General features: G+C 36.6%; 1 protein-coding gene across 1 annotated transcript in view; it reads right to left on the bottom strand.

Moving 5' to 3' along the window:
* The window catches only part of RPA4 (replication protein A4), a 34,477-nt gene that overhangs the window by 5,565 nt on the left and 2,649 nt on the right, over positions 1 to 26,263 (bottom strand). Inside the window, 1 exon segment of the mRNA XM_010821615.4 lies at positions 1 to 26,263. This exon segment is cut by the window's left edge and continues 5,565 nt beyond it. Within this exon segment, the coding sequence (XP_010819917.1) occupies positions 26,225 to 26,263 (39 nt within the window). The 3' untranslated portion in view covers positions 1 to 26,224.

Here is a 26,263-nt window from a genome sequence, read left to right as displayed (position 1 = left end):
GAATTGGTGGTGGACAGGGAAGCCAAGCATGCTGCATGCAGTCCATGGCCAAATCACAAAGTGTTGGCCCCTGCTGCTGCTGCTGCTAAGTCGCTTCAGTCGTGTCCGACTCAGTGCGACCCCATGGATTGCAGCCGACCAGGCTCCTCCATCCATGGGATTTTCCAGGCAAGAGTACTGCAGTGGGGTGCCATTGCCTTCTCCGCGTTGGCCACTAGTGAGTGACTGAACTGAACTTGGTTGTTTCCAGGTTTTGATGATTATGAACAGTGTTACTATAAACATTCATATGTAAGTATTTACCTAAGCATGCATTTTCATTTCTCTTTGGGAAAATAACTAGGCGAGGAATTGTTAGGTTTTTTTTTTTTTTTTTTATTCATCTATTTTTTTAAATAAATTTATTTATTTTAATTGGAGTTTAATTACTTTACAATATTGTATTGGTTTTGCCATATATCAACATGAATCCACCACAGGTATACATGTGTTCTCCATCCTGAACCCCCCTCCCTACTCCCTCCCCGTACCATCCCTCTGGGTCGTCCCAGTGCACCAGATCCAAGCAACCAGTGTCATGCATTGAACTTGGACTGGCAATTTGTTTCATATATGATATTATACATGTTTCAATGCCATTCTCCCAAATCATCCCACCCTCGCCCTCTCCCACAGAGTCCAAAAGACTGTTCTATACATCTGTGTCTCTTTTGCTGTCTTGAATACATGGTTATCATTACTATCTTTCTAAATTCCATATATATGCATTAGTATACTGTATTGGTGTTTTTCTTTCTGGCTTACTTCACTCTGTATAATAGGCTCCAGTTTCATCCACCTCATTAGAACTGATTCAAATGTATTCTTTTTAATGGCTGAGTAATACTCCATTGTGTATATGTACCACAGCTTTCTTATCCATTTGAATTGTTAGGTTTTAAGATAAGTTTTTTGTTTTTTCTTTTTTTTAATTTATTTATTTTTAACTAAAAGATAATTGGTTTACAATATTGTGTTGGTAATCTTTTAAAACTGCTTTCCAAAGTGGCTAGACCATTTAGCATCCGCATTCCTTCAGCGAAGCATGCATGTGCATGAGTGTATGGTTAAGTCGCTTCAGTCATGTCTGACCCTTTGTACCCTATGGACTCTAGCCCACCAGGCTCCTCTGTCCATGGGATTCTCCAGTAAGAAGATTGGAGTGGTTTGTTATGACCTTCTGCAGGGCATCTTCCTGATCCAGGGATCAAACCCATGTCTCTTATTGTCTCCTGCATTGGCAGGCAGGTTTTTTAACACTAGCACCAAAAGTATAATAGTTGTAACTGCTTCAAATCCTTCAAACACTTCATATTTTCAACAATTTTGACTTTAATCCTGAAAATGTTTTCACATAAAGAAACTGAGAAGAAAATTATTTAAGTAACTTGCAAAACATCATTCCACAAGTTAAATATCAGTTCAAGTACTCACACCCACACACCTAGGTCTGATTCCATAGCCCATGTTTATTTCAATCACACCATTAGAAATTACTAACAGAACCAGTACATGGTTTTGTATGAAACCTGGCTAATGGCTCCAGCAAGAACTCACTGAAGAATTTGTGGTTCTTCCAGAATTGCATTGAGCTTAATCCTACATATCTATGTCTAGACAAAGAATTATATATTTTCTATTATTTAATAGCTTATTTCATTCATTTAGGTGTAATGGGTAGTTTTTAACTCACATTTTTCTTGTCTTTCAAAGTCCTAAGTTTCTTATCTATGAAATACAACCAAAGTAAAATATTTGGAAACTCCATTTAAAACTTGCAATCAAGATTTAGGCAGCAGCTTATTGGAAAGAATAGAGTTAGATGTAGTGAACAGTTTTTGTGTTTTTTGGTTTTTGTTGTTAAGATGGGTTACAGCCCATAATCTCATTTCTTGGTATTAACATGTTGATGATTTTGGGACTTCTCTGTTGGTCCAGTGGTCAAAACTCCATACTCCCAGTGCAGGGGGTCTGGGTTCAATCCCTACTCAGGGAGCTAGATCTCACATGCTGCAACTAACGATCCCACTTGCCACAACTAAGGCGTGGTGTAGCCCAATAAATAAATAATATTTGAAAAACATATTGTGATTTTATTTCATCAAGTTACCTAAGTTAGGGCTGTCTTGACATGCTACTTATCCACCATCATATTTGTAATCATCACGTAACAGCAGACCAGGTAGAACAAACGAACCACCCGAACAAACAAACAAAAATAGAAAGATCACTGAGGACAGTTAATGTATGTGTGAGCAAGAGTCCAAGATCTGAACACTGAAAAAAAAGCCAGGAAGATTTTCCAGGGAAGAAGAGGACTGACCCACAATGAGACAGTATTTTCTGACCTTAGATATAAAAGGTATGGCTTTTATCTATAAGGCAGTCCAACACCCTGACATTGCTCAAGAAGTTACAAATTAGAGATCTTTTCCCACATTTACTCAAAGGTCAGAAATATAAATCTCCATTCATCAATGGCGTATCTCTGTGAGATCACAGAGTGACATGGTTAAATACATAAGCTTTATAAGAAGACAGATCTAGGTTCCAGGTTCCAATCCCATCTCTATCATATTCTAGCTGTGTTATTTTCGATCAATTACTTAAAATCTCTAAGACTGTTTCCTTGTCTACAAAATAGGGATGAGAATAGTACCTATACCTCAGAAGGCCTTTGTTACTATTAAATTAAATCATGCACAGTGAAGCTTGTATTAAGATATTTCTAAAAATGTTAAAAATCAAAAACTTCAGCACTCCTTAAATCTCCTTATCCAAAATACAGTATGAATTTTAGGCATATTCTTCTTAAAAATTATTAACACTTAATAACATTTCCTCATTTATTGAAAAGTATCCTAAGTATATGAAACATGCAGAAGACTCCAAAAAGATACTAGAGGGATTCCTGGCAGTCAAGTGGTTAAGACTGCACTTCCAATGCAGGGGGCATGGGTTCGATCCGTGGTCAGGGAAATTATAGCCTACATGCCACATGGTGTGCCCAAAATAAATAAATAAAAATAAAAAAATAGATACTAGACTTCTACAGGTTGACTTTTTAAAAAAGATTTCATAACTTGATATTTCGTACTCAAATCACATCACTTGCTTTCTTTAACTTGCTGTTATTCAACTTTGTGTATATTCATTACTATATTTAGTTCTGGCCAATTCACAGTGAAATAGACATAGAAGTCACGATAGTGGGGGAAGGGGAGATGTGGAGATAAAAGTATATTTATAGCCCATGCATAATTCTGGCAGAAAGATATCAGAACACATTAAGGTTCTAAAACAAAAATCTGCCCCAGGCTTTCAGAACTTCTGAAGTCATTATTTCTAAAAGGCCCACTTACACTCATTGGCATGCTCAAAATTAAAAAAATAAAAATCTGACCTGTAATGAAAGTATCAGAGGATTCATTGAACCCTATGGCCATGAGAAAGCAAGATTCTCCCCTCTCTGGCTCTCCAGAGCAAAAAAAAAGGGAAGAAAACTCTATAAATGTGCCTATTTTATGAGGGAATGAGATTCTGTTCCTTCACAGTCTCCAAAAACTTTAACCTCTTTTAGCCATAAGTTGTATATTTGGACCCTGAATTATTTAATTATACTTCACGTAAATATAACTAAAAATCAGACAGTGGATGGATGAGTTCAGTATTCTATATGTAAAATAGACATATAGGAAGTAGTGACCACATGCACATTTATGAATAGACTGTCTGGATTCACGTCTTTCTTTCAAAAGGGTTAAAGCTAAAATTAGAAAGTGCTTTCCTGAGTCAACAGTGACTGAGGTGAAAAACTCAGCAGTGGTCACAGGACGGGAAAAGGTCAGTTTTGACTCCAACCCCAAAGAAAGGCAACGCCAAAGAATGCTCAAACTACCACACAATTGCACTCATCTCACACGCTAGTAAAGTAATGCTCAAAATTATCCAAGCCAGGCTTCAACAGTATGTGAACCATAAACCTCCAGATGTTCAAGCTGGATTTAGAAAAGGCAGAGGAACCAGAGGTCAAATAGCCAACATCCATTGGATTATCAAAAAAGCAAGAGAGTTCTGGAAAAATATCTATTTCTGATTTTTTGACTATGCCAAAGCCTATGACTGTGTGGATCATCACAAACTGTGGAAAATTCTGGAAGAGATGGGAATACCAGACCACCTGACCTGCCTCTTGAGAAATCTGTATGCAGGTGAGGAAGCAACAGTTAAAACCGGACATGGAAAAACAGACTGGTTCCAAATAGGAAAAGAAGTACGTCAAGGCTGTATATTGTCACCCTGCTTATTTAACTTATATGCAGAGTACATCATGAGAAATGTGGGGCTGGAAGAAGCACAAGCTGGAATCAAGATTGCCGGGAGAAACATCAATAACCTCAGATAAGCAGATGACACCACCCTTATGGCAGAAAGTGAAGAAGAACTAAAGAGCCTCTTGATGAAAGTGAAAGAGGAGCGTGAAAAGCTGGCTTAAAGCTCAACATTCAGAAAAATAAGATCATGTCATCTGGTCCCATCACTTCATGGCAAATAGATGGGGAAACAGTGGAAACAGTGGCTGACTTTATTTTGGGGGGCTCCAAAATCACCGCAGATGGTGACTGCAACCATGAAATTAAAAGACGCTTACTCCTTGAAAGAAAAGTTATGACCAACCTAGACAGCATATTAAAAAGCAGAGACATTACTTTGCCAATAAAGGTCCGTCTAGTCAAGGCTATGGTTTTTCCAGTAGTCATGTACGGATGTGAGAGTTGGACTATAAAGAAAGTGGAGCACCAAAGAATTGATGCTTTTGAACTGTGGTGTTGGAGAAGACTCTTGAGAGTCCCTTGGACTGCACAGAGATCCAACCAGTCCATCCTAAGGGAAATCGGCCCTGAATATTCATTGGAAGGACTGATGCTAAAGCTGTAACTCCAATACATTGGCCACCTGATGCAAAGAACCGACTCATTTGAAAAGACCCTGATGCTGGGAAAGATTGAAGGCGAGTGGAGAAGGGGATGACAGAGGATGAGACGGTTGGATGGCATCACTGACTCAATGGACATGAGTCTGAGTAAACTCCAGGTGTTGGTGATGAACAGGGAGGCCTGGCGTGTTGCATTCCATGGGGTCGCGAAGAGTCGGACATGACTGAGCAACTGAATTGAACTGAACTGATCCTGAGTCCCATAAGCAGTAAAGGCAATGAGTCTCATGTGCGGGAGTCCAATATTAGTCGTGTCATCCCTTGATCACTGTTTGTGCACTGCTAAAGGCTAGTATAAAGGGTTATGTGTTCTGTACAAAAGATTTTATTTCCCTCTAATGGTGTTCTATTCCCATGTGTAATCTCATACTACAACCCAAATCACAAGAAGATCAAATAAAATGAATGATAGTTCAGAGATTCGTCGTGGAGTTGAGAAAGTTGGTAAAATTGTAAGACATAAAACAACTAATTCAAAGCATTGAGTAGACTTCAAAAATGATTGCAAATAGTGTTTACATATTTTAAGACAAGGGAAACATTTTATTTTAACACGGATTTGCCAATGTAATATTTTTGAATGAAATTAAAACCAAACCTTAGTTATCGGTCCCCATGGAAAGAAAAGGTCCTGGGGTGATTAAAACCAATGTACAACCTAATATAAGCAGTATCATACCTTCAATCCACAGATCAATATCTCCAAAGACTGGCCAAGAAAACCTTAGACTTTTCAGCATTTTTAAACTATAATTTGTTCAGCTAAATCAACTTCATAGATAATTCTACAATCAGTAGCATACAACCATGAAAAAATAAATGTTAACAACAAAAACAAAATGGATTTGTATATGCTATGACTGCCCTGGTCTTATATTAAAGAAAAACTTACATCCACTCAGGTTTGTCTACATGAAAGCAAACACAGTACCCTTCAGCATTTCAATGTCCTTCAAAACTATTTATCATGGTAGATTAGTGCATCAACTATTTCTGACCAATTTAAAATATCTATTATAATACTGCCATTTCCAGATATCTGTGCATGTTCTTTTGAAGCATGACATTCACTGACCACTTATTTCACTTGATTCATAAAAAGGTTGAATATGTCAATTTTCCAGGTCTTCCTCTCAGTCCTTTTGAATTCAATACTGAAACAGATTATAATTTCCTTAGAAAATACCAAAGAAGACAATCCATCTCTCCCTATATCCTCTGGTTTTTACTTTAAGAGGGTTTTACCTGGCTCATTCATTCTCTCCAGATCTCACGGGAAAAATCCTGCTCTGTTTCATGCCACTCACACATTTTTCTTTTAAGAATTCCTCACAAAGGAGGAAATGTGTGTGCTTTTTAGTTGTTCTTGGGTCAGGAATTACCCCGGAGAAGGAAATGGCAACCCACTCCAGTACTCTTGCCTGAGAATTCCAGGGACAGAGGAGCCTGGCGGGCTACAGTCCATGGGATCTCAAAGAGTTGGACATGACTGTGCGACGAACCTTCTTTCTTTCTTTACTAAATAAAACCAAATTTCTATTAAATATTTACAACAAATTGTAAACACCTTACATACAAAAATCTCCTAAAGGCAAGAGTTTAAGTAAAATTCTCCTTCAAAGGATAAAAAATTCTTATTGATTAACATCACTTTCTTTAGCTCTCAAAATATTTTGGAGACAGTCATAATGACTTAAGTCCGAATCTTTTAAAATGCCTAACAGGTTACAGAATAAAGAATATTTTTACACCCACTCTCCATTAAAAATATTGCTAGAAAAATATATAAGAGATGGCCTTAGCCCACAGTAACAATGAAAACAAAATGTACAAAATATGTGAATAAAATTTAAAATAGAATCTTAAATTTACAGTAAGTAGAGGGGAAGCAGGGAAGAAGATCATTCCAAATATTCAAACATAAGCTGGTCATATTTTAAATATTCTTCATATGTTTGAATTGTGAGTATAATTTTGTCACGACACTTAAAAAAGTCATCTTCTTAGTGATGTAACCAGTCAAACTTAAAATGTTAACTTTCTTTTAAAAAATGCATTGGTTTATTTTCCTAAGCTAAGTAATATGGCTGAAACTCTATTACACACTCCTTAGGACATCCAATTTCTTTTAATAGTGGAATTTTGTTAAAATGAACTTACTCCAGGAAATCATATTCCTAATCTATAAACCCTGGAAATGAAAGAAAGCTGACATCAAGTTTATCTGCTATGAATAAGATAAGAAGTTCTTTGAATGCAAGGAGGAAAACAGAAAGGCATAGAACACACCAGCACACATTGCCATTTTCCATACACCAATCTGTATGTTATACTGAATGGTTCTGGTGGGCAAGAGAGAAGGTCAATGAATATTCTTTCATGGTACCAGGGGTAAAGAGAGTTGAAAGATAATTACCATTTGATGACTGAACAACAGAAAGGCAACAGTCCCTCTCACCTACATAATTAGAGACTCATTATAGAGTGTGATAGCTATGTAGACAAAGATCAAAGAAATTTAATGATCCTGAATACTTTTAGCACAGGGTAACTCTCTTAGAATGCAAGTAGGTCAAACCAGTCAATCCTAAAGGAAATCAATCCTGAATATTCAATGAAAGGACTGAAGCTGAAGCTCCAATACTTGGGCCACCTGATGTGAAGAGCTGACTCATTAGAAAAGACCCTGATGCTGGGAAAGATTGAAGGCAGGTGGAGAAGGGATCAACAGAGGAGAAGACTGTTGGATGGCATCTCTGACCCAAAGGACATGAGTTTGAGCAAGCTCTGGAATACAGTGAAGGAGAGCAAAGCCTGGCATGCTGCAGTCCATGGGGATGCAAAGAGTTGGACACAACTGAGCAAATGAACAACAATAAAAAACAGTAACAGAGTTGAGGGTAATACAAGAAGTATTTGACTCCAAAGGCAAAACTTAGCGACTGAACAAAAACAAAGAAACAAAGAATCTGCAATCAAACCACAAAGAATCCACAATCAAACCACAAAGGATCATTTCTTTGGGTCCTCATGGTAAATGTTAAAAAATTCGTAGCAAGTTCAAATGTTTTATTGTCTCAGAATGTGATCTGTAATGTTAATTTTCTGGTCTTTTCTAGTTTATCTTCATGTAATATTTTAAAATCTCTTTCCTCCAAAACTGAGAAAAATATTATTATGTATCTGTATGCACATACATGCACTCTTAAAATAGTTAAATATCTTAATACCTCCAATTTAAATAAATTTTTTCAAAGCATAATCATTCAACAATGAAGAGATAAAATCCTTAATAACCCCACATTCAACACTTTGATAATTCTTAAGCCTTATCTAACAGAAATTAAACCCAAAAAAGCTCATTATTTTTCTCTTCCACTGTGATATAAATGATCTAAAGCAATGACAACAAAACAATAATAATAAACTGTACATGGAATGCAGATAAAACCTTCATAGGATTACAATGCAGTATAAAGTTCCTAAGTAAAAAAAAATATTAACCTTCTACTACATTCAGCCTGGCTTGCACTTATTTTCAGAAAAATCTAGAAACATAGCTAATCATAAAAGTTACACATTTGATGTCTTTTAAAACCTATGAATGCTTTTTAAAGAAAGCAAAATGCTTTAATTGCTGAAGTATCTTTGACCTCCTTCAAAAATGCAAAGACTTTCTTTTCAATTAGAACAAGTAAAAACCACAACAAACACTAAAAACTTTAACATGGTTTTATCTTCATTTATAAACAAGCTTCCATGAAAGAACATGAACTAATAAGAGTAGTTTTATTAAACTAAGTTACTCCATATTGGCTCCTTCATTTTACAGATGAAGAAAATAAACAATTTCATTAACTTGTCTTAGATCATGAGGGTTTTTAATACCAAAACTATGATTGGAATCAATCAATCCTCAGTCATTACATACCTCCCACTCAACTATATTATCAACAATTAACAAATATATCACCAATTAGTGATTATGAGTTTTTTAGGTTATTTTCCTTTCATGAAGGAATACCAGACGCAGGTAAAAATTTATCTAAATATTGTCAATGTGTATATTTAAACATGAAAGCAATATCAGTGAAGTGTTTTTCATTTGCTTTTAAATGTATTATGGAATCAAGAAGCAAGAGAAACTTTAGGTAATAAACACATTGGAGATGTTCAAACATATACTTACTTTCTGCTTCCCATATACCAGTGAATAAAATAGTTACTTGCTCAGCACAAATGCAGAGCCTTGTCATGTTGCAATTCATTACTATAGTTGTACACATACCAATGAAATACAGTAAATGCGCACTTCAAAAAATGTACCAATTGTTAACTGATATCTGGCTTGACGTAAAAATACATTAGGAAGCACTTGGAAAAATGGAGCCATTCAACTTTCAGTTCAGTTCAGTTCAGTCACTCAGTCATGTCTGACTCTTTGTGACCCCATAGACTGCAGCATCCCAGGCCTCCCTGTCCATCACCAACTTCTGGGGTTCACCCAAACCCATGTCTATCGAGTCGGTGATGCCACCCAATCATCTCTTCCTCTGTAGTCCCGTTTTCCTCCTGCCTTCAATCTTTCCCAGCATCAGGGTCTTTTCAAATGAGTCAGCTCTTTGCATCAGGTGACCAAAGTTTAGGAGTTTCAGCCTCAACATCAGTCATTGCAATGAACCCCCAGGACTGATCTCCTTTAGGATAGACTGGTTGGATCTCCTTGCAGTCCAAGGGACTCTCAAGAGTCTTCTCCAACACCACAGTTGAAAAGCATCAATTCTTCAGCGCTCAGTCTTCTTCACAGTCCAACTCTCACATCCATACATGACCACTGGAAAAACCATAGCCTTGACTAGACGGACCTTTGTTGGCAAAGTAATAGCTCTGCTTTTCAATATGCTATCTAGGTTGGTCATAACTTTCCTTCCAAGGAGTAAGCATCTTTTAATTTCATGGATGCAGTCACCATCTGCAGTGATTTTGGAGCCCAAGAAAATAAAGTCTAACACTGTTTCCACTGTTTGCCCATCTATTTCCCATGAAGTGATGGGACCGGATGCCATGATCTTCGTTTTCTGAATGTTGAACTTTAAGCCAACTTTTTCACTCTCCTCTTTCACTTTCATCAAGAGGCTCTTTAGTTCTTCGCTTTCTGCCATAAAGGTGGTGTCATCTGCATATCTGAGGTTATTGATATTTCTCCCTGCAATCTTGATTCCAGCTTGTGCTTCTTCCAGCCCAGTGTTTCTCATGATGTACTCTACATAGAAGTTAAATAAGCAGGGTGATGATATACAGCCTTGACGTACTCCTTTTCCTATTTGGAACCAGTCTGTTGTTCCATGTCCAGTTCTAACGGTTGCTTCCTGACCTGCATACAGATTTCTCAAGAGGCAGGTCGAGTGGTCTGGTATTCCCATGTCTTTCAGAATTTTGCACAGTTTATTGTGATCCATGCAGTCAAAGGCTTTGACATAGTCAATAAAACTTTAGTTTATTCAACTTTAGTTTAGAAATAAAACTTCTTGGTTAGCCTTTCTTGCTTCCTTACCTAGCATGAAGTGGTCAATCATCTTAAGTTTGTTTCTGATAGAGTTCAGAACACAATACCCAAAAATATGGCACTCTAGCATATTCAATATCTTAAGCTGAAGGACTAAGAAAAGGACAGAAGCAAGAAAGTCACTCTGACCTCATCCTTCCCCAGCCTACCCTTCTTCTTCTCTGAAAGCAGGAGATAAATCTTCCATGTGAAAGGTACCCACCCTGCCTGTAACTCTAGGAAGGAAGACATTTGTGTCATCTGACACAGGGAACTGAGGACACAGAAGCCTGTATATATAAACTTTGTTAAACTAACCCTTAGCTTCCTAGTTACTTCTTCATCATGTACTACCCCTAGTCCAAATCCCTTTGTCTTGTCAATTTTTCACAAATTTGTTGTTTCTTTGTCTAACAGGTATAAAAGGTTCTGGTTTTGTTCAGTTCTTTGGGTCTTCATTCTCTTGGAAGTCTCCAGTGTTTATGTACCCCCCCCCAAAAAAAAGTGGTAAAATTTGTATTCTTTTCTCCTGTTAATTTTTATTACGTTAATTTGCAGACCCAGCCAGAGACTCTGAGAGGGTCAAGTAAAACATTTTCCTCCTCTACACTTCCCACTAACTTCCTTAACTTCTCTAACCCTCTGTGCTTTGCCTTGCTCACTCTGGCTATACTAAACTTTTAACAAACCCAATGAACTCTTATTTTGCTGGATAGATCAGTTCCTCTGCCAATTCCTGTCTGCAAATGGAATGAGGCCTGAATTAGAGTACTGACAATGGAAACACAAAAACTATGCAAGAGATATGTCAAATAAGAATGGGAAATATGATGAACAGGAGTATCAAAGATAAGCCTATATCATACACACAGGGTTCATAGCCAAATCCTTGAATAGATGGATGAGTGCTCTAAGTCCAGAATTATGCTTACCTAAGCACCACAGTATGTGTTCAGAATGGTGCTTCTAATCTCCACAGTACTATTTGATCATTCATATTTATCTAGCATCTCTCCTTTCAATATGTTTCAAAAATTTCCAACCACATATCTGAAAAATCAATATGCATGTATAATTTGCTCTTGGCCCTCAAAATTAACTCTTCTATAGCTGACCCTACTTTTATTACTCTAATTTTCCAAGATTATTTGAAAGACTTGAGAAATGCATGAAGGTGAATATTTGCACCAAACTATTGTCAGGAGCAAATTAAGACACATGATTTCAACCTGTAAAATCAGTATTATAATTATAATTTATAAACAATACAAAATAATAACGGAAACCAAAATTAATGAAAAGCTCACATAGCTCAGTGTAGCATACCTGCATCCTATTTCTGGGAGAAAGTATACGACAAAATAAACTGACAGAAGTTTTTTTTTTCAAGGTACAAAACATGTCATAAAGTCAGAGGATATCCCCAGGGCAATATCCCATACCATTTACATTTAAAATATTTTGCCATTTTAATTGATGCTTATAATGCTCCCCTCAACAACACTATAAAAAACTCTTTAACATTTTCTTTATCAAAGAAAAATGCTTAATGTAGTTTCAGTGTTGGAGTCATTTCAGGGTATTCTTATTCTTGAACAAATGCTAATTCACATATGGAAATTTATGATAACTCAATTTTTTGAAATCCATTTAACACTCTAGCACTTAGTCTTCAATATTTTTTGATGAATGAATATTAAATACAAAAATTTAAGAAACAATCTCCAGGAAACTCTCTTGGAAGCTGGTATTAAGGATGCTATGGTACCCTTAGAATCCACGTGCAATGTGGATTTGATCCCTGGGTTGGAAAGTTCCCCTGGAGAAGAGAATGGCTACCTACTCCAGTATCCTGGCCTGCAGAATTCCATGGACTACAGTCCACGGGGTCACAAAGGGTCAGACATGACTGAGCTACTTTCACACACATATATGAAAACCTAGAGAAGGAAACGGCAACCCACTCCAATATTCTTGCCTGAGAATCCCATGGATAGAGGAGCCTGGCAGGCTACAGTCCATGGGGTCGCAAAGAATTGGACAAGACTGAGCGACCTCACTTTCACTTTCAGAGCAATACTCAGTACTCAGGCCTCATTCTCCAAAACAGAATTAGACCCAATCTGCATATTTTCAGTAATGCTGGGTGCTGCAAAACAGACCTAACAAATATGAGTGCATTGATTCGGTACTTAGAAAGGTTTGAGATTCATATTCATATGGCAAACTACTAAGCTAGCCATCTCACTTGAAGCTGATTTAGATTTCCAAAGTGCACTACAGTGTTATACTCCCTTCTATGTTCTCCTTTCATGGATTCCATCTCGATAGAAGATTTTCAGGTTTAAACTGCCTGATGTGAGAGGCCACACACCTATAGCTGTGTTGACCAGGTGGGAAATCTCCCCAAATGAGCTGTCCATTATCTGACACCACTCGAACAGCCAAGGTCATAGAGCAAACACTGTTATCTATTGCACAAGGATTTTCTTTCAATTGACTGCACAGAATACCTGCACTCCAGGTGCTAGCTGGTGTCTTAATCATGAATTGTCAGCTATCCAGCTCCTATCAAAAGTCCAGCAGAGATGATAGATATTCCAGAGGGAGAGCCTCGGGGACATTTCTCAAGTACATCTTGGTAGCAGCTTAGATTATGGGGAAGCTGTACACCAGTATTATTACTCTGGGTTTTTGTAAAAATACCATGACTTTATCTTATTTTTTTTAAACTCAACGGAGGAAATGGACATTTGCAATCCTCTATACTTTATGGAAACTATCAAAGACTCAGTTCTACTGTGTTGTTCAATACCCCTCATCCAGAGAAACACAAAATAAAATTCTCTCAGCTTAGAATTAGAAAGAATGAAAAAAAATAAAAAAGAAGAATTAGAAAGAACGTCCTTCCCTGAAAAAAATAAATGCACTATCATTCATCAGATAACAATTATATCTATTAATATTCTGCCATCTTCCCCCCTTGGCTACAGGGTAGACTGGAACCATTTTATACTCAAATCACTACCTGGCATTGTCCTAAGCATTTTAAAAACTATCAGGTTTACTTGGAGCTTCCACATCTTAGTGGGATATCTGCATCTATTATTGAGAGCTGCAATTGCTTTAGTAAGAGTCCCATAATGATAAGTGTATAAAACTCTAATGTGTGCCCAAGACCTTTACTTAAATTAATTCATATAAACCAAAATAATAATATTTCAAATGACACATATTTAGAAGCTTTCTCTTCCCAAGGCAAATGTTGAATATATAGAAAATACAATAAAATGCATATAAAGTATTTTTAAACGGAAGCTCACCTTCTATTAAGAAATCCATTTAATTATTGTGCCTAGACTCTACTGCTTTATTTTATATACCTTTAGACAATTGTTATATATACAGATTGGTTGTCAAATTAAAAAAACACAGCATTTAAACGAGAAAATGTACTGCCTTGGTGAAACTTCCTATGTCATATAATAATGCCAACATAGGAGTCATCATTTATTCTACTTTAATGTCTATAACTTCTTACTAAAACAATACTTCAGAACTTGAGTCAGTATTTGCTGTTCCTATGTTTTTTCTTTTTGAAAATAATATAGAACACATAGATCTACTTTGGTTCTGTAATGAGATATAATACTGAATCTGCCTTAAACTAAAATTCTGTTTTCAAGCTAATATTATATTTAAAAAGTTCAATATCACTGAATATTTATGGGACCAACATAGCTAAATGAGCCAATATGGTTGCCACGAATACAAACTGTTGACCAAGATTTTAAAAGAAAGTATAAAATTTGACTTAACTATTCTGAATTTACTATTTTCTAGTGTATGTAAAAATGTAGTATGGTCCTCTAAAACAATTTATGCATTTGAAAGTTAAAGCGAACAAATTTAAATAACAACCTTGATTTTGCGATGCTGCATATAATGGTGCCTTATGAGGTGTGCTCACAATTTTAAGTCCTATTCACATTTCTGCACCTAAAAAATTGCCCTCATTATTCTGTTTTTCATAGGTAGTCCAATGCAAAATGTTCTGAAGGTATTGATCTGCATCTAATGTTATATTAACTTTCTAAGTAGTGTCAGCTGCTTTGCCAAGCTTTTAATACATTTAAAATAGGCTGTTTAAATAGTTATTAACATTCATAATTCAGAAAGTACTTTCTATTCCTAATTTGTATTACTGTTAACAGCTATTTTCATTGTGATGATTATGTTAAAATGCATATTAATGTGCTAGACAAAAATGTTTAAATCTAAAAGGAACTTAGAAAGTATCAAGAAAAAACAAATGTGCCAGAGGTAACACAAATAACTACACATACATAAACTGTAAGAGATATTTTATGTGTTTTCACCTGCTTGAAAACTGGCTGAGGAAGCCATCATCACATAAAGGGTAAATATACACACTATGCCATGAGTTTGGGGGATTAACTAAGATATCAAGCAAAAAAAAAAAAAAAAAAGTTTCTCAGTGGGATAATATACCCTTCAATCTATAAGGCAATTTCAGCAACAACTCTGAAAGAATTCTACACAACCACAATTCTCATACTATTCTGCAAACCAATATTATTGTTTTTGTCATATGTTGAGAAAGCTTAGTAACAATGATTTATTGCTACACATTTCTCTGGATCTTCATAAAATGTATTACCAAATACCTATACATCCTGTAATGGGTCGGTTGGGAACAAAATTGTTGAAACTCATTGGTTATTTCTCAGCAGACACAGCTTCCTTTCATAAAATTTAGTAAAGGAATATGAACAAAAATCTGTAAGTAACAACACAGTTCTCATTCTAAAAAACAGACCACGGTACATGCAAATTCTAATTCGATTTGTGATAGCAGATTGGGATTTATTTATAGTCAAAACTCATGGACTTTTAGGGTGTTAAACAGAGTTGTAAATGTCAGAGGAGTGTGTAATTTCCTCGGTTCTGTCATGCTACGGTAAAGATTTGAAGCAGCAGACCAGTGTTATAACTCAGTTTTATTTGGCAAGCAAAGCATAGTACATCCTCTAGGCATGAGGGTTAGTTAGTTAGTTCAGTCACTCAGTCGTGTCCGACTCTTTGTGACCCCATGAATCGCAGCATGCAGGCCTCCCTGTCCATCACCAACTCCCGGAGTTCACTCAGACTCACGTCCATCGAGTCAGTGATGCCATCCAGCCATCTCACCCTCTGTCGTCCCCTTCTCCTCCTGCCCCCAATCCCTCCCAGCATCAGAGTCTTTTCCAATAAGTCAACTCTTCGCATGAGGTGGCCAAAGTACTGAAGTTTCAGCTTTAGCATCATTCCTTCCAAAGAAATCCCAGGGCTGATCTCCTTCAGAATGGACTAGTTGGATCTCCTTGCAGTTCAAGGGACTCTCAAGAATCTTCTCCAAATCACAGTTCAAATGCATCAAATCTTTGGCGCTCAGCCTTCTTCACAGTCCAACTCTCACATCCATACATGACCACAGGAAAAACCATAGCCTTGACTAGACGTACTTTTGTTGGCAAAGTAATGTCTCTGCTTTTGAATATATTATCTAGGTTGGTCATAACTTTGCTTCCAAGGAGTAAGCGTCTTTTAATTTCATGGCTGCAGTCACCATCTGCAGTGATTTTGGAGCCCAGAAAAATAAAGTCTGACACTGTTTCCACTGTTTCCCCATCTATTTCCCATGAAGTGCTGGGAACAGATGCCATGATCTTCGTTTTCTGAATGTTGAGCTTTAAGCCAACTTTTTCACTCTCCTCTTACACTTTCATCAAGAGGCTTTTTAGTTCCTCTTCACTTTCTGCCGTAAGGGTGGTGTCATCTGCATATCTGAGGTTATTGATATTTCTCCCGGCAATCTTGATTCCAGCCTGTGCTTCTTCCAGCCCAGCGTTTCTCATGATGTACTCTGCATGTAAGTTAAATAAGCAGGGTGACAATATACAGTCTTGACGAACTCCTTTTCCTATTTGGAACCAGTCTGCTATTCCATGTCCAGTGCTAAGTGTTGCTTCCTGACCTGCATATAGATTTCTCAAGAGGCAGGTCAGGTGGTCTGGTATTCCCATCTCTTTCAGAATTTTCCACAGTTTATTGTGATCCACACAGTCAAAGGCTTTGGCATAGTCAATAAAGCAGAAATAGATGTTTTTCTGGAACGCTCTTGCTTTTTTCATGATCCAGCAGATGTTGGCAATTTGATCTCTGGTTCCTCTGCCTTTTCTTAAACCAGCTTGAACATCAGGAAGTTCACAGTTTATGTATTGCTGAAGCCTGGCTTGGAGAATTTTGAGCATTACTTTACTAGCATGTGAGATGAGCGCAATTGTGCGGTAGTTTGAGTATTCTTTGGCACTGCCTTTCTTTGGGATTGGAATGAAAACTGACCTTTTCCAGTCCTGTGGCCACTGCTGAGGTTTCCAAATTTTCTGGCATATTGAGTGCAGCACTTTCACAGCATCATCTTTCAGGATTTGAAATAGCTCAACTGGAATTCCATCACCTCCACTAGCTTTGTTCGTAGTGATGCTTTCTAAGGCTCACTTCACTTCACATTCCAGAATGTCTGGCTTTAGGTGAGTGATCATACCATGGTGATTATCTTGGTCATGAAGATCTTTTTTGTACAGTTCTTCTGTGTATTCTTGCCACCTCTTCTTAATATCTTCTGCTTCTGTTAGGTCCATACCATTTCTGTCCTTTATTGAGCCCATCTTTGCATGAAATGTTCTCTTGGTATCTCTAATTTTCTTGAAGAGATCTCTAGTCTTTCCCATTCTATTGTTTTCCTCTATTTCTTTGCACTGATCGCTGAGGAAGGCTTTCTTATCTCTTCTTGCTATTCTTTGGAACTCTGCATTCAGATGCTTATATCTTTCCTTTAACCGAAAAAAACAGAGGGGCTCAATCTTGGCTCGTCTTTTTATATGTTTTGTCTCCTCCCCTGAGCCTACCCTATGTAAATTGGGCTAGCCAGGAGGGCTGTTTGTTTCACCTGAGGTTCTCACTCTCGTCCTCGGATTTTCTTTTTTTCCATCTTCACAGGCTTTTTCCTTTCTTTGTCTTGCCACCACCATTTTGGACTCCTTTTTCCTATTCTAACTACCTAACATATACATTCAATTTCATTAACTCACCATGCAACCATAAGAAGACCACTGTAGAAAGCAAGCTATTTAATCTATGAAGTGAAGTCGCTCAGTTGTGTCCGACTCTTTGTGACTCCATGGACTGTGCCCTACCAGGCTTCTCAGTCTATGGGATTTTCCCAGGCAAAAGTACTGGAGTGGGTTGTCATTTCCTCCTGCAGGGGATCTTCCGCGACCCAAGGATTGAATCCAGGTCTCCCACATTGTAGGCAGATACTTTACCCTCAGAGCCACCAGGGAAGCCTGGTATTTTATCTATAACTGATGAATATGTGAATATGCTTCAAATCGAACCAACAGGTTTCACTCCTGTGAGGAGGAAGTTAGCTTCATTCTTTTTCTCTGATTACATCGAAAAATGCATGGCCACAAAATAGAGCCAGATTAATGCAAACTCACTCTCACTGCTGGAGAAGCATTGGCTGTTATTCATGATGGGTCAATATCTACATCAAATCACACATTATTGTATATAAATTACACCGTGCCTGCCATCGTGAAACAAATAAGAGGGCAAGAGGTTCCCTTCCCCAGAGGAGTCTAAAATCTAACTGAGAAAAGCAAGCATACATGCATGAAACTATTATGGAGCATAAGCAGGTACAGGTGAATTTATACAGTACAAAATAAATGTTAAAGGAATTTATAGTAAGGTAGTGATTTGGGATATGGCCAGTTAATGATGGCTTATAAAAGGGATTGACTGAAATGGACAGGATTCTGTTTAATTTTCTGAAATGACTGTACTTTGAGAATGTTTAGCAAAACTATTAGTGTGTATGGGTGCTTAAATATTATTTCACTATGGGCTGAACACAAGGAAATCAGTTGAAACTGTGGTACAGAAGCAAATCAGTAACGAGAGGCCAAATGTCCAGATTCTAAAGAATAGAAGCTTTGGAAAATAGTTATATAACAGAGACTTAGAGACTACTTCCTCCAATATTTTAAAGGAAACTATATTCTAAGTCTAATTAGAGTATTTTTTTTCTTTTTTGGCCAACCCAATACTTCTTATTGATTTTTTAGATACATTTCAAAAGCTGATAATTAAATTAGCTATTTTCTTTTATTTCGAGGTACAGTAATTTATCTCCATGCATAAATCATTATTATTTTTATTTCCATTGTTTTTACACCCCCTACTGAAATTATGATTATATTTAATGGTTAATTCATTTTTTTACATTTAACCACCAAGTCTTTTTTCCATTATAATTTTTTTGTATTTAAAATTTTTTATACAACTGTAAAGGTTACTTTCCATTTATAGTCCTCCTTGTTATACAGTATCTTATACCCAGTAGTTATTTCCCTTTTCGCCACCACCCACTGGTAAGCACTAGTTTGTTATTTCTATCCATGAGTTTGGAGCACATTATGCTAAATAAAGTAAGTCAGGCAGAGAAAGACACTACATGATACCACTTATGTGTGAAATCTAAAACATCCAACAAACTAGTGAATATCAAGTATTCTTTTTTTTTTTAAAGCATTATTCTTACAAGAGGGCTTCCCAGGTGGTTTTATTGGTAAAGAACTTGCTTGCCAATTCAGGAGACATAAGAAATGTAGATTTAATCCCTGGGTCAGGAAAATCCCCTGGAGGAGGGCATGGCAACCCACTCCAGTATTCTTGCCTGGAGAATCCCATGGACAGAGGAGCCTGGTCACAAAGAGTCAGACATGACCGAAGTGACCTAGCATGCATTGTTATAAGAGACAAAGAAAGGACAAACAGAGAAGTAGAGAAGGCCATGTGACAGAGGAGGCAGAGATTGGAGTTATGCTGCTTCACAAGCCAAAAAGTGCCATAACCTGAAGAATCTCTAAAGATCCTCCCTTAGAGCCTTAGGAGGGACCTGATTGTCAACACCTTGATATCAGACTTCTGGCCACTTGAACTGTGAGAGAATACATTTCTGTTGTTTAAAGTCACCCAGTTTTTGCTAACTGTTATGGAAGTCTTAGGAAACTATTAAAAGAACAATATTAAATGACTCCTGTTGAATTTCAAGGATTCCTTTACTGTTATATAAGAAATAAGACATGATGCATTCAAGTTGATTTTTCCATGTGCTATTTTTTGTTTTCTATACAATTTCCTCATCACTGTACAAATTACTCTCTTTCCTGGGTTTATTCTTGGTTTCCTCCTTTTATGATTTTGTTGTTGTTTCATTGTTCCTGTTTGTTTCTGTCCAAAAGGAAGAGTAATTACTTGTTTGCTCTGTTGCTTTGATCATTTATTTTTTGCTTTCTGGGAAAGAGGTTTTAAAGTAGAGGGTGGTTAGATAAAATCTTACAACTATTGGTGGGTTTAAATCTGATGGAAATAGAAAGTATGGTTTATACTACAGAATGATTATTTGCAAGTCTAAGGAATAAAAGTTTTTTTGTTTTTTTTTTTAATTTGGAAGCTCTGAGTTAACACATTTAAACATGTTTATTTCCTGCAGGATTTCTAAAAGCCTTTTAAAAAAGCAATGCTAATGTTTGTTGTGGGTGGGAAAAATACTACAGTACTTTCAGAACTTTAACCACATGATGTAGACACAAATCCCACTACCACCACTTTTTTATTTTTTTTTGAGGGGTGGCTTGAGAGTGTCTTTATATCAGGAAAAAGAAAAAGTTTTGGTCCAGAGTCAAACGGAAAGTCTAAGGAAATAAAATAAAATAAAATAAAAGTCTAAGGAAAGGCTACTGCTCGGGGGTGGCTTACTTGACTTTGGTAAGAATTCATAGTACACTCAGAGGAAAATTAAGGACACTGTTGCTCTTTCATTTTTTTTTTTTTTCCCTCTGCTCTTGAAACCCACACATACACACAGGAACACTAGAGGCAGTTCATGGTAGCAGTTTGTTACGTTTTGTCATTCACTCAACTTTTAATGCCACAGGTGTGTGTGTGTTAGTAGCTCAGTCGTATCCGACTCTTTGCGACCCCACGGACTGCAGCCTACCAGGCTCCTTTGTCCATGAGATTTTCCAGGCAAGGATACTGGAGTGGGTTGCCATTTCCTTCTCCAGGGGATCTTCCCAACCCAGGGATTGAAGCCGGGTCTCCTGCACTGCCGGCAGATCCTTTACCGACTGAGCTACAATGCCACAAGGAATAAAGCTAAATGCGTAATAAACAGCACAAACAAAACATAATCTTTGACCTTAAGGAAACGTCCACATAGAAACTTTCTTATTTTAATAAAGTTCCTGTATTGGTGGTACTTGACAAGCTCATATCCCCTTCTTAGGGAAGCACTCTCCAGAGACACTTTCTTGGGTGGAAAAAATCTGGACCATATCACTGTGTCTCCCCTCCCTTAACAAGTACAAACCGGAGTCAATTAGGGACTGTCACCTGACCAGTGGTGTGGCCAGCACTTAAGCAGGCCTGTAGGCTGAGGTGGCCTGGCATGAAAACCTGTGCCAGAGCAGAAACAAACGGGAGCCAGAGTCACCCCATTAAGAATTCAAAATGGGGAATACAGAGAAGGCCAGGTAGTTAATGTTGGGGAAAAAGCAGACTCATGTAGAGTCCATGTTCACAATGGAACAAATCAGGGAGAGGCACCATGAATTTCTGCTGCTGTGTTGGAGACTCACGACAAAAATAATCAGGCTCTAGGACTACCTTGGGATATCAAGTGATCTTCCATATCAGCCTCTATGAGGCACAGCTATATGGCTGTCGCTAGAATTTCTGTGAAATTTCTAGCTCTTTCATTGCAACATGTAACATGTCTCCCTGCTTCTACCCAGAGTTATCCCTTAAAAATCTCTTCAGGTCAGGTTCACTACTCTCCTTGAAACCCTCTAATAGCTTTCCAGCTCACTCAGTGTAAAAGCCAAAGTCCTACCAAGGGTTCACAATTCTATGCCTCCCACCACACTGTGCTTTTTGACATTCCTGGAACAGGCCAAGCATTTGCTGTGGATGTTTCCTTTTTCTCACAATGGTCTTCCTCCAGTGGACATCATAGCTTACTTCCACACTTTCTTTAGATTTCTGCTCACATGTCATTCAAGTCAGGGAGGCCTTCACTGGCCATATGATACAAAATAGTAACATTCTCTCCCAGGACAGATCACAACCTGACAATTCATGTATGTGTATATATGTGTGTATATACATATGTTTATTTTATTAATTGTCTGACTTCTCTTACTAGAATGTAAGCTCCATAAGGACAGACCCCAGAGGGACAAGGGGAATTTGTTATTCCTTTACGGGATATCCATCTGCTATATAAAAACAAACTACATAATATTGAATATTATTTATTGACCCGTTCCAACTGAAGGTATTACCAAAAAATTAACACATAATAGTAAAATAAGCTTTCATTATTTATCATATAGTTCTGTATCAGAATAATATCATATGGATGGCATTTGAATTACTAGAAGTATCATCGATATGTATGGAGCAAGTGAAAGTCACTCAGTCGTGTCTGAGTCTTTGCAATCCCATGGACTATACAGTCCATGGGATTCTCCAGGCCAGAATACTGGAATGGGTAGCAATCTCCTTCTCCAGGGGATCTTCCCAACCCAGGGATCAAACCCAGGTGTACCACATAGCAGACGGATTGTTTACCAGCTGAGCCATTCGGGAAGCACAGAGCTATGAGGTCATAAAAAAAGGGCTTTCCAATGCAATGATATATATTCTTAAGATACAATTACACTTACACTTTACAAATACAATTGTAATTACACTTGAAATAATAAATGCATTGGTTTAATTAAATCATTAATTAATCATTATGGTTAATCATATTAACCATTGATTTTTAATCAGTAAAAATGCAGGCACAGTGTGTTATAGTGTCATTGAAAATTAACAAGTTATATGGCTAAGTTCTCTAAAACTATAATAAAAATAAATTATTTCTTAAACTGGTAGATGAAAAACATAGGTATTTTTATATTCCCCTTTATACCTGTTGCTAAAATATTTCATAGTTCTTTTTTTTTAAACTCAAGTCAGGCAAATTTTAATGAAAGAAATAAAGTCAAAAGATTTAGTATGTGACTAGAATGAAAGGAGGATATTTTAAAAGACTTGCCTTATTGTGAGGTAGTATAAAGAAGTGGATAAGGACCCAGCATTGGAATCTTAGCTCTGACAGTTACTAGTCATATAGCATTAAAATGGAGCAAATTACTTAACCTTTCTGAGCCTCAAGTTCCTCATCTATAAAATGTGAACAATATTAATACTAATCATAATGATTCTCTGGTTTTATGTGTGTATTTCAAGTTCTTAGAACATTTCCTGGAGGATAATAAATGGTATATATATAACTATTTCTTGCTATCATTTTTTAAAAATATTTTAAAGATGCCTGTAGGGCATCTGGGAAGACATTTGGAGATGAATGTCTGAATTTCAAGAGAAAAGTCTGAGCTAGAAATATAAATCTAGCCATCACAGGAGCACACACACATACACACATATTCTCTCTTTTAGAACAGTACCTAGCAGAAAATAAGTACTATATAAATGTTACAATGTTAACTAGTATAATTTTTAATAAGTATTTCAGATATCAATTAAATTTAAGCTTATTAAAATGAAAGCTAATTCTTATTGCATAAGTAAGTGCTCACTAAAAGTTTAATGACTGAAAAGAATTCACAGTTGTTACCTTTTTTTGTTCATCATTATAAAAGGTGAATAGAAATTGTAAAAATAAGACAATTTACAGTTCTCAGATTACCCTCAACATATAAATCTAAATTTAGTAGATAAAACATTACTGGCAATTCAAACAATAATATTAACCTTGACTTGAAAACATTTTCAAATTTATTTATTCCATTTAGAATCAACTTTAATACAAATCCAGTCATTTCTTATGTCTATGAGAATCATCAATTATGTTCTTCAGGCTCCTCAGAATTAAATGCCCCTGCCCAAAATAGTCAACAGTATTTCTCCAGGATTTCTATCTTATCCTCAAAGATGTGGCTCACATATAGGGCAGAACTGGAGAGGAAGGGGACCACTGGCCAAATTTATTCACTGTGTAGACAAAACTGAAAAATAAGTCTGCATGCCAAGTGGATGAATTACAATGAATCTGAGAAATCTACTAACCCTAACATGCATTAAATATGCACGTATGGCAATCTAGCAATTGTTACTGCCTCAAAATGTTTGTTGATTTCCATTCACATTATTGATTTCCATCACATTCCATTCACATATATTCCATTCACAGAATACTTAGTATTCTTCCATTGCTGTCGCTCACCTGCAGCAGAATCCCAGTAAAGCTCAAGAAGTGTAAAGTGGGGAAGAGTGCTAGGGTAATTAACAAAGCTAAAAAGGATCCCAAGTCACAAAGAGAGAGGACAGCTCCTGTCAAAGGCTGTGGGAGAGAGTGGGGGTGTTCTCTGGCCTTAAATTCAGGTGTTCAGAGAAGTGTCAGTTCCCAGGCACTAAGGCAACCAAATAAAGCTTTTTTTTTTTTTTTTTAAGTTGCTATTTTCCTGGTTCTGAAGGAATATTTCTAGAGGGGAAAACTGACTACCTATCCAACCACCAATTGAGTCAACTTGGTAATTAGCAAGTGACCTACCAAGTCATAAATGTCAGATTTTAATCTCAGGGTGCCTGAATCTGTATAAGTAATACCACAAAAGAATATTGTCTCTTAGACTACTTTCCACACTGAGATTCTAAGGAAGAAATATGCCCATTGTCTCTCCCTCAGTATGGTTTTCCCCAGGGCAGGCAACCTTTTCAACAGAGTGGTTCAGAATTTCTGTTTGTGAAGACTAGAATTTGGAAAGACTGTCTGATTATTTAAATAACAAACACGTTTTATAGTATTTTAACCATTTCCATCTTACAAAGGAATATCACTTATTTCATTGCTTTTGAAGAGTAAAAAAAGTTTAGTTTATACCTCAGGAAGTTTAAGCAACAATTTGTGATAATTTTTTCTTAGAATTGGCAAAGAAAGGCCACCTTCTGACAGTCTGGACTGCTGGCTTTTCTCTGTTTCTTCACCTTCTTTTTTGTTGAGACAAGTAATGCTTTTCTCTTCTACCTGTCTAAATGAATATATATAATTTTTCTTTCCACTAATGTAACAAAACCAGTAACTTGAAAGATACCATCTTTAGTGTATGTACAACTGAGTGCTTACTTTATTCAATTATTTAAAAGCCTCACATATTTAATATAACCTATACTAAAATGCAGGGCTTCCCAAGTGGCACTAGTGGTAAAGAACCTGCCTGCCAATGCAGGAGACAAAAGAGATGCAGGTTCAATCCCTGAGTTGGGAAGATACCCTGGAGAAGGAAATGGCAATCCACTCCAGTATTCTTGCCTGGACAATGCCATGGACAGACAAGCCTGGCTGTCCATAGGGTTGCAAAGAGTCAGACACAACTGAAGTGACTTAGCAGGCATGCATACTAAAATATATTATTACAAAAAGGATATAATATATGTTATTGACATTACATACAGAAGAGAAAAAAATCCCTCTGGATAATTAAAATGTTAATATTCAAAAGCAAAACTAAAGGCTTTTCGAATGAATTTAGGAAAACAAATCACACAATGAAGATTTGCAAAAGTGCTTTAATAAAATATTTGCATAAACTTTCATTAAACTTGCTAAGCTTAATAATATTCCTATAAGTACTTGTTCATCTAACCTAAAGAATAAAACCTTCTTATACATAAAATAGAGCATTTAGTATTATAAATAATACATCAAAACATAAAACTTACATCAAGTCTGGTATCTGTGTACTATGCAACTACAAGAGATTATAATTTATAAAAATATTACAATGAATTCAAAACAATTATGCTTTAAGAAAAAAAGTCCAAGCTGACCCTGCCATTTAAATGTAGTATAATTTTATCTTTTAAAAAACATAAACTTATGGTAATAAGAGCAGATTACTATATGAACATGAACTGGGTACCTGAATCCAAAAACTACTTTCTTTAGCTCATCTGAATTAATCAGCTACTATATTTAGCATAACATAACAGTATGAATATAAGATGCTAAATCAAAACATAGAAAATGAGTCTATGTAAAAACAACACTTTTTTTGTCTCTTAACTGGCTCCTTGACTGCATCTATTTTCTCCTAATACATGGATATTTCGGAAAAAGAAGCTCCCACGCAAGAAAATAATAATTTTCAACTTTTTCTGTACTTTTGCTTCCCCAAATTCATCCATCCAGGAGTGTTTTCATCTGTTCATTGGTAAATCCTACAAAAAGGCCAGTCAACTTATTTATCATCATCTCTTTCTAAGCTTCAAATATAGTTAGAAAAACAGTTAAGTTCAAAGCAGCTGGAAAAGCAGTGAGGTTCCAAAGGATGCCACTTCCAATCTTTTGTTACAAAAAAAATCTGCTTCCTAAAAGTCAAACAAACTCAGTCACAACAGGAGGCAGGGTCTTCGGAAAATGAAAAAAAAGTTTCGGTGCTTCAATCAGCAGATTTGAAATGCTCTTCATCCACAGTGGG

This window comes from Bos taurus, chromosome X (assembly GCF_002263795.3).
Source record: "Bos taurus isolate L1 Dominette 01449 registration number 42190680 breed Hereford chromosome X, ARS-UCD2.0, whole genome shotgun sequence".
NCBI classification, from domain to species: domain Eukaryota; kingdom Metazoa; phylum Chordata; class Mammalia; order Artiodactyla; family Bovidae; genus Bos; species Bos taurus.
This window is presented reverse-complemented; position numbering and strand designations above follow the sequence as displayed.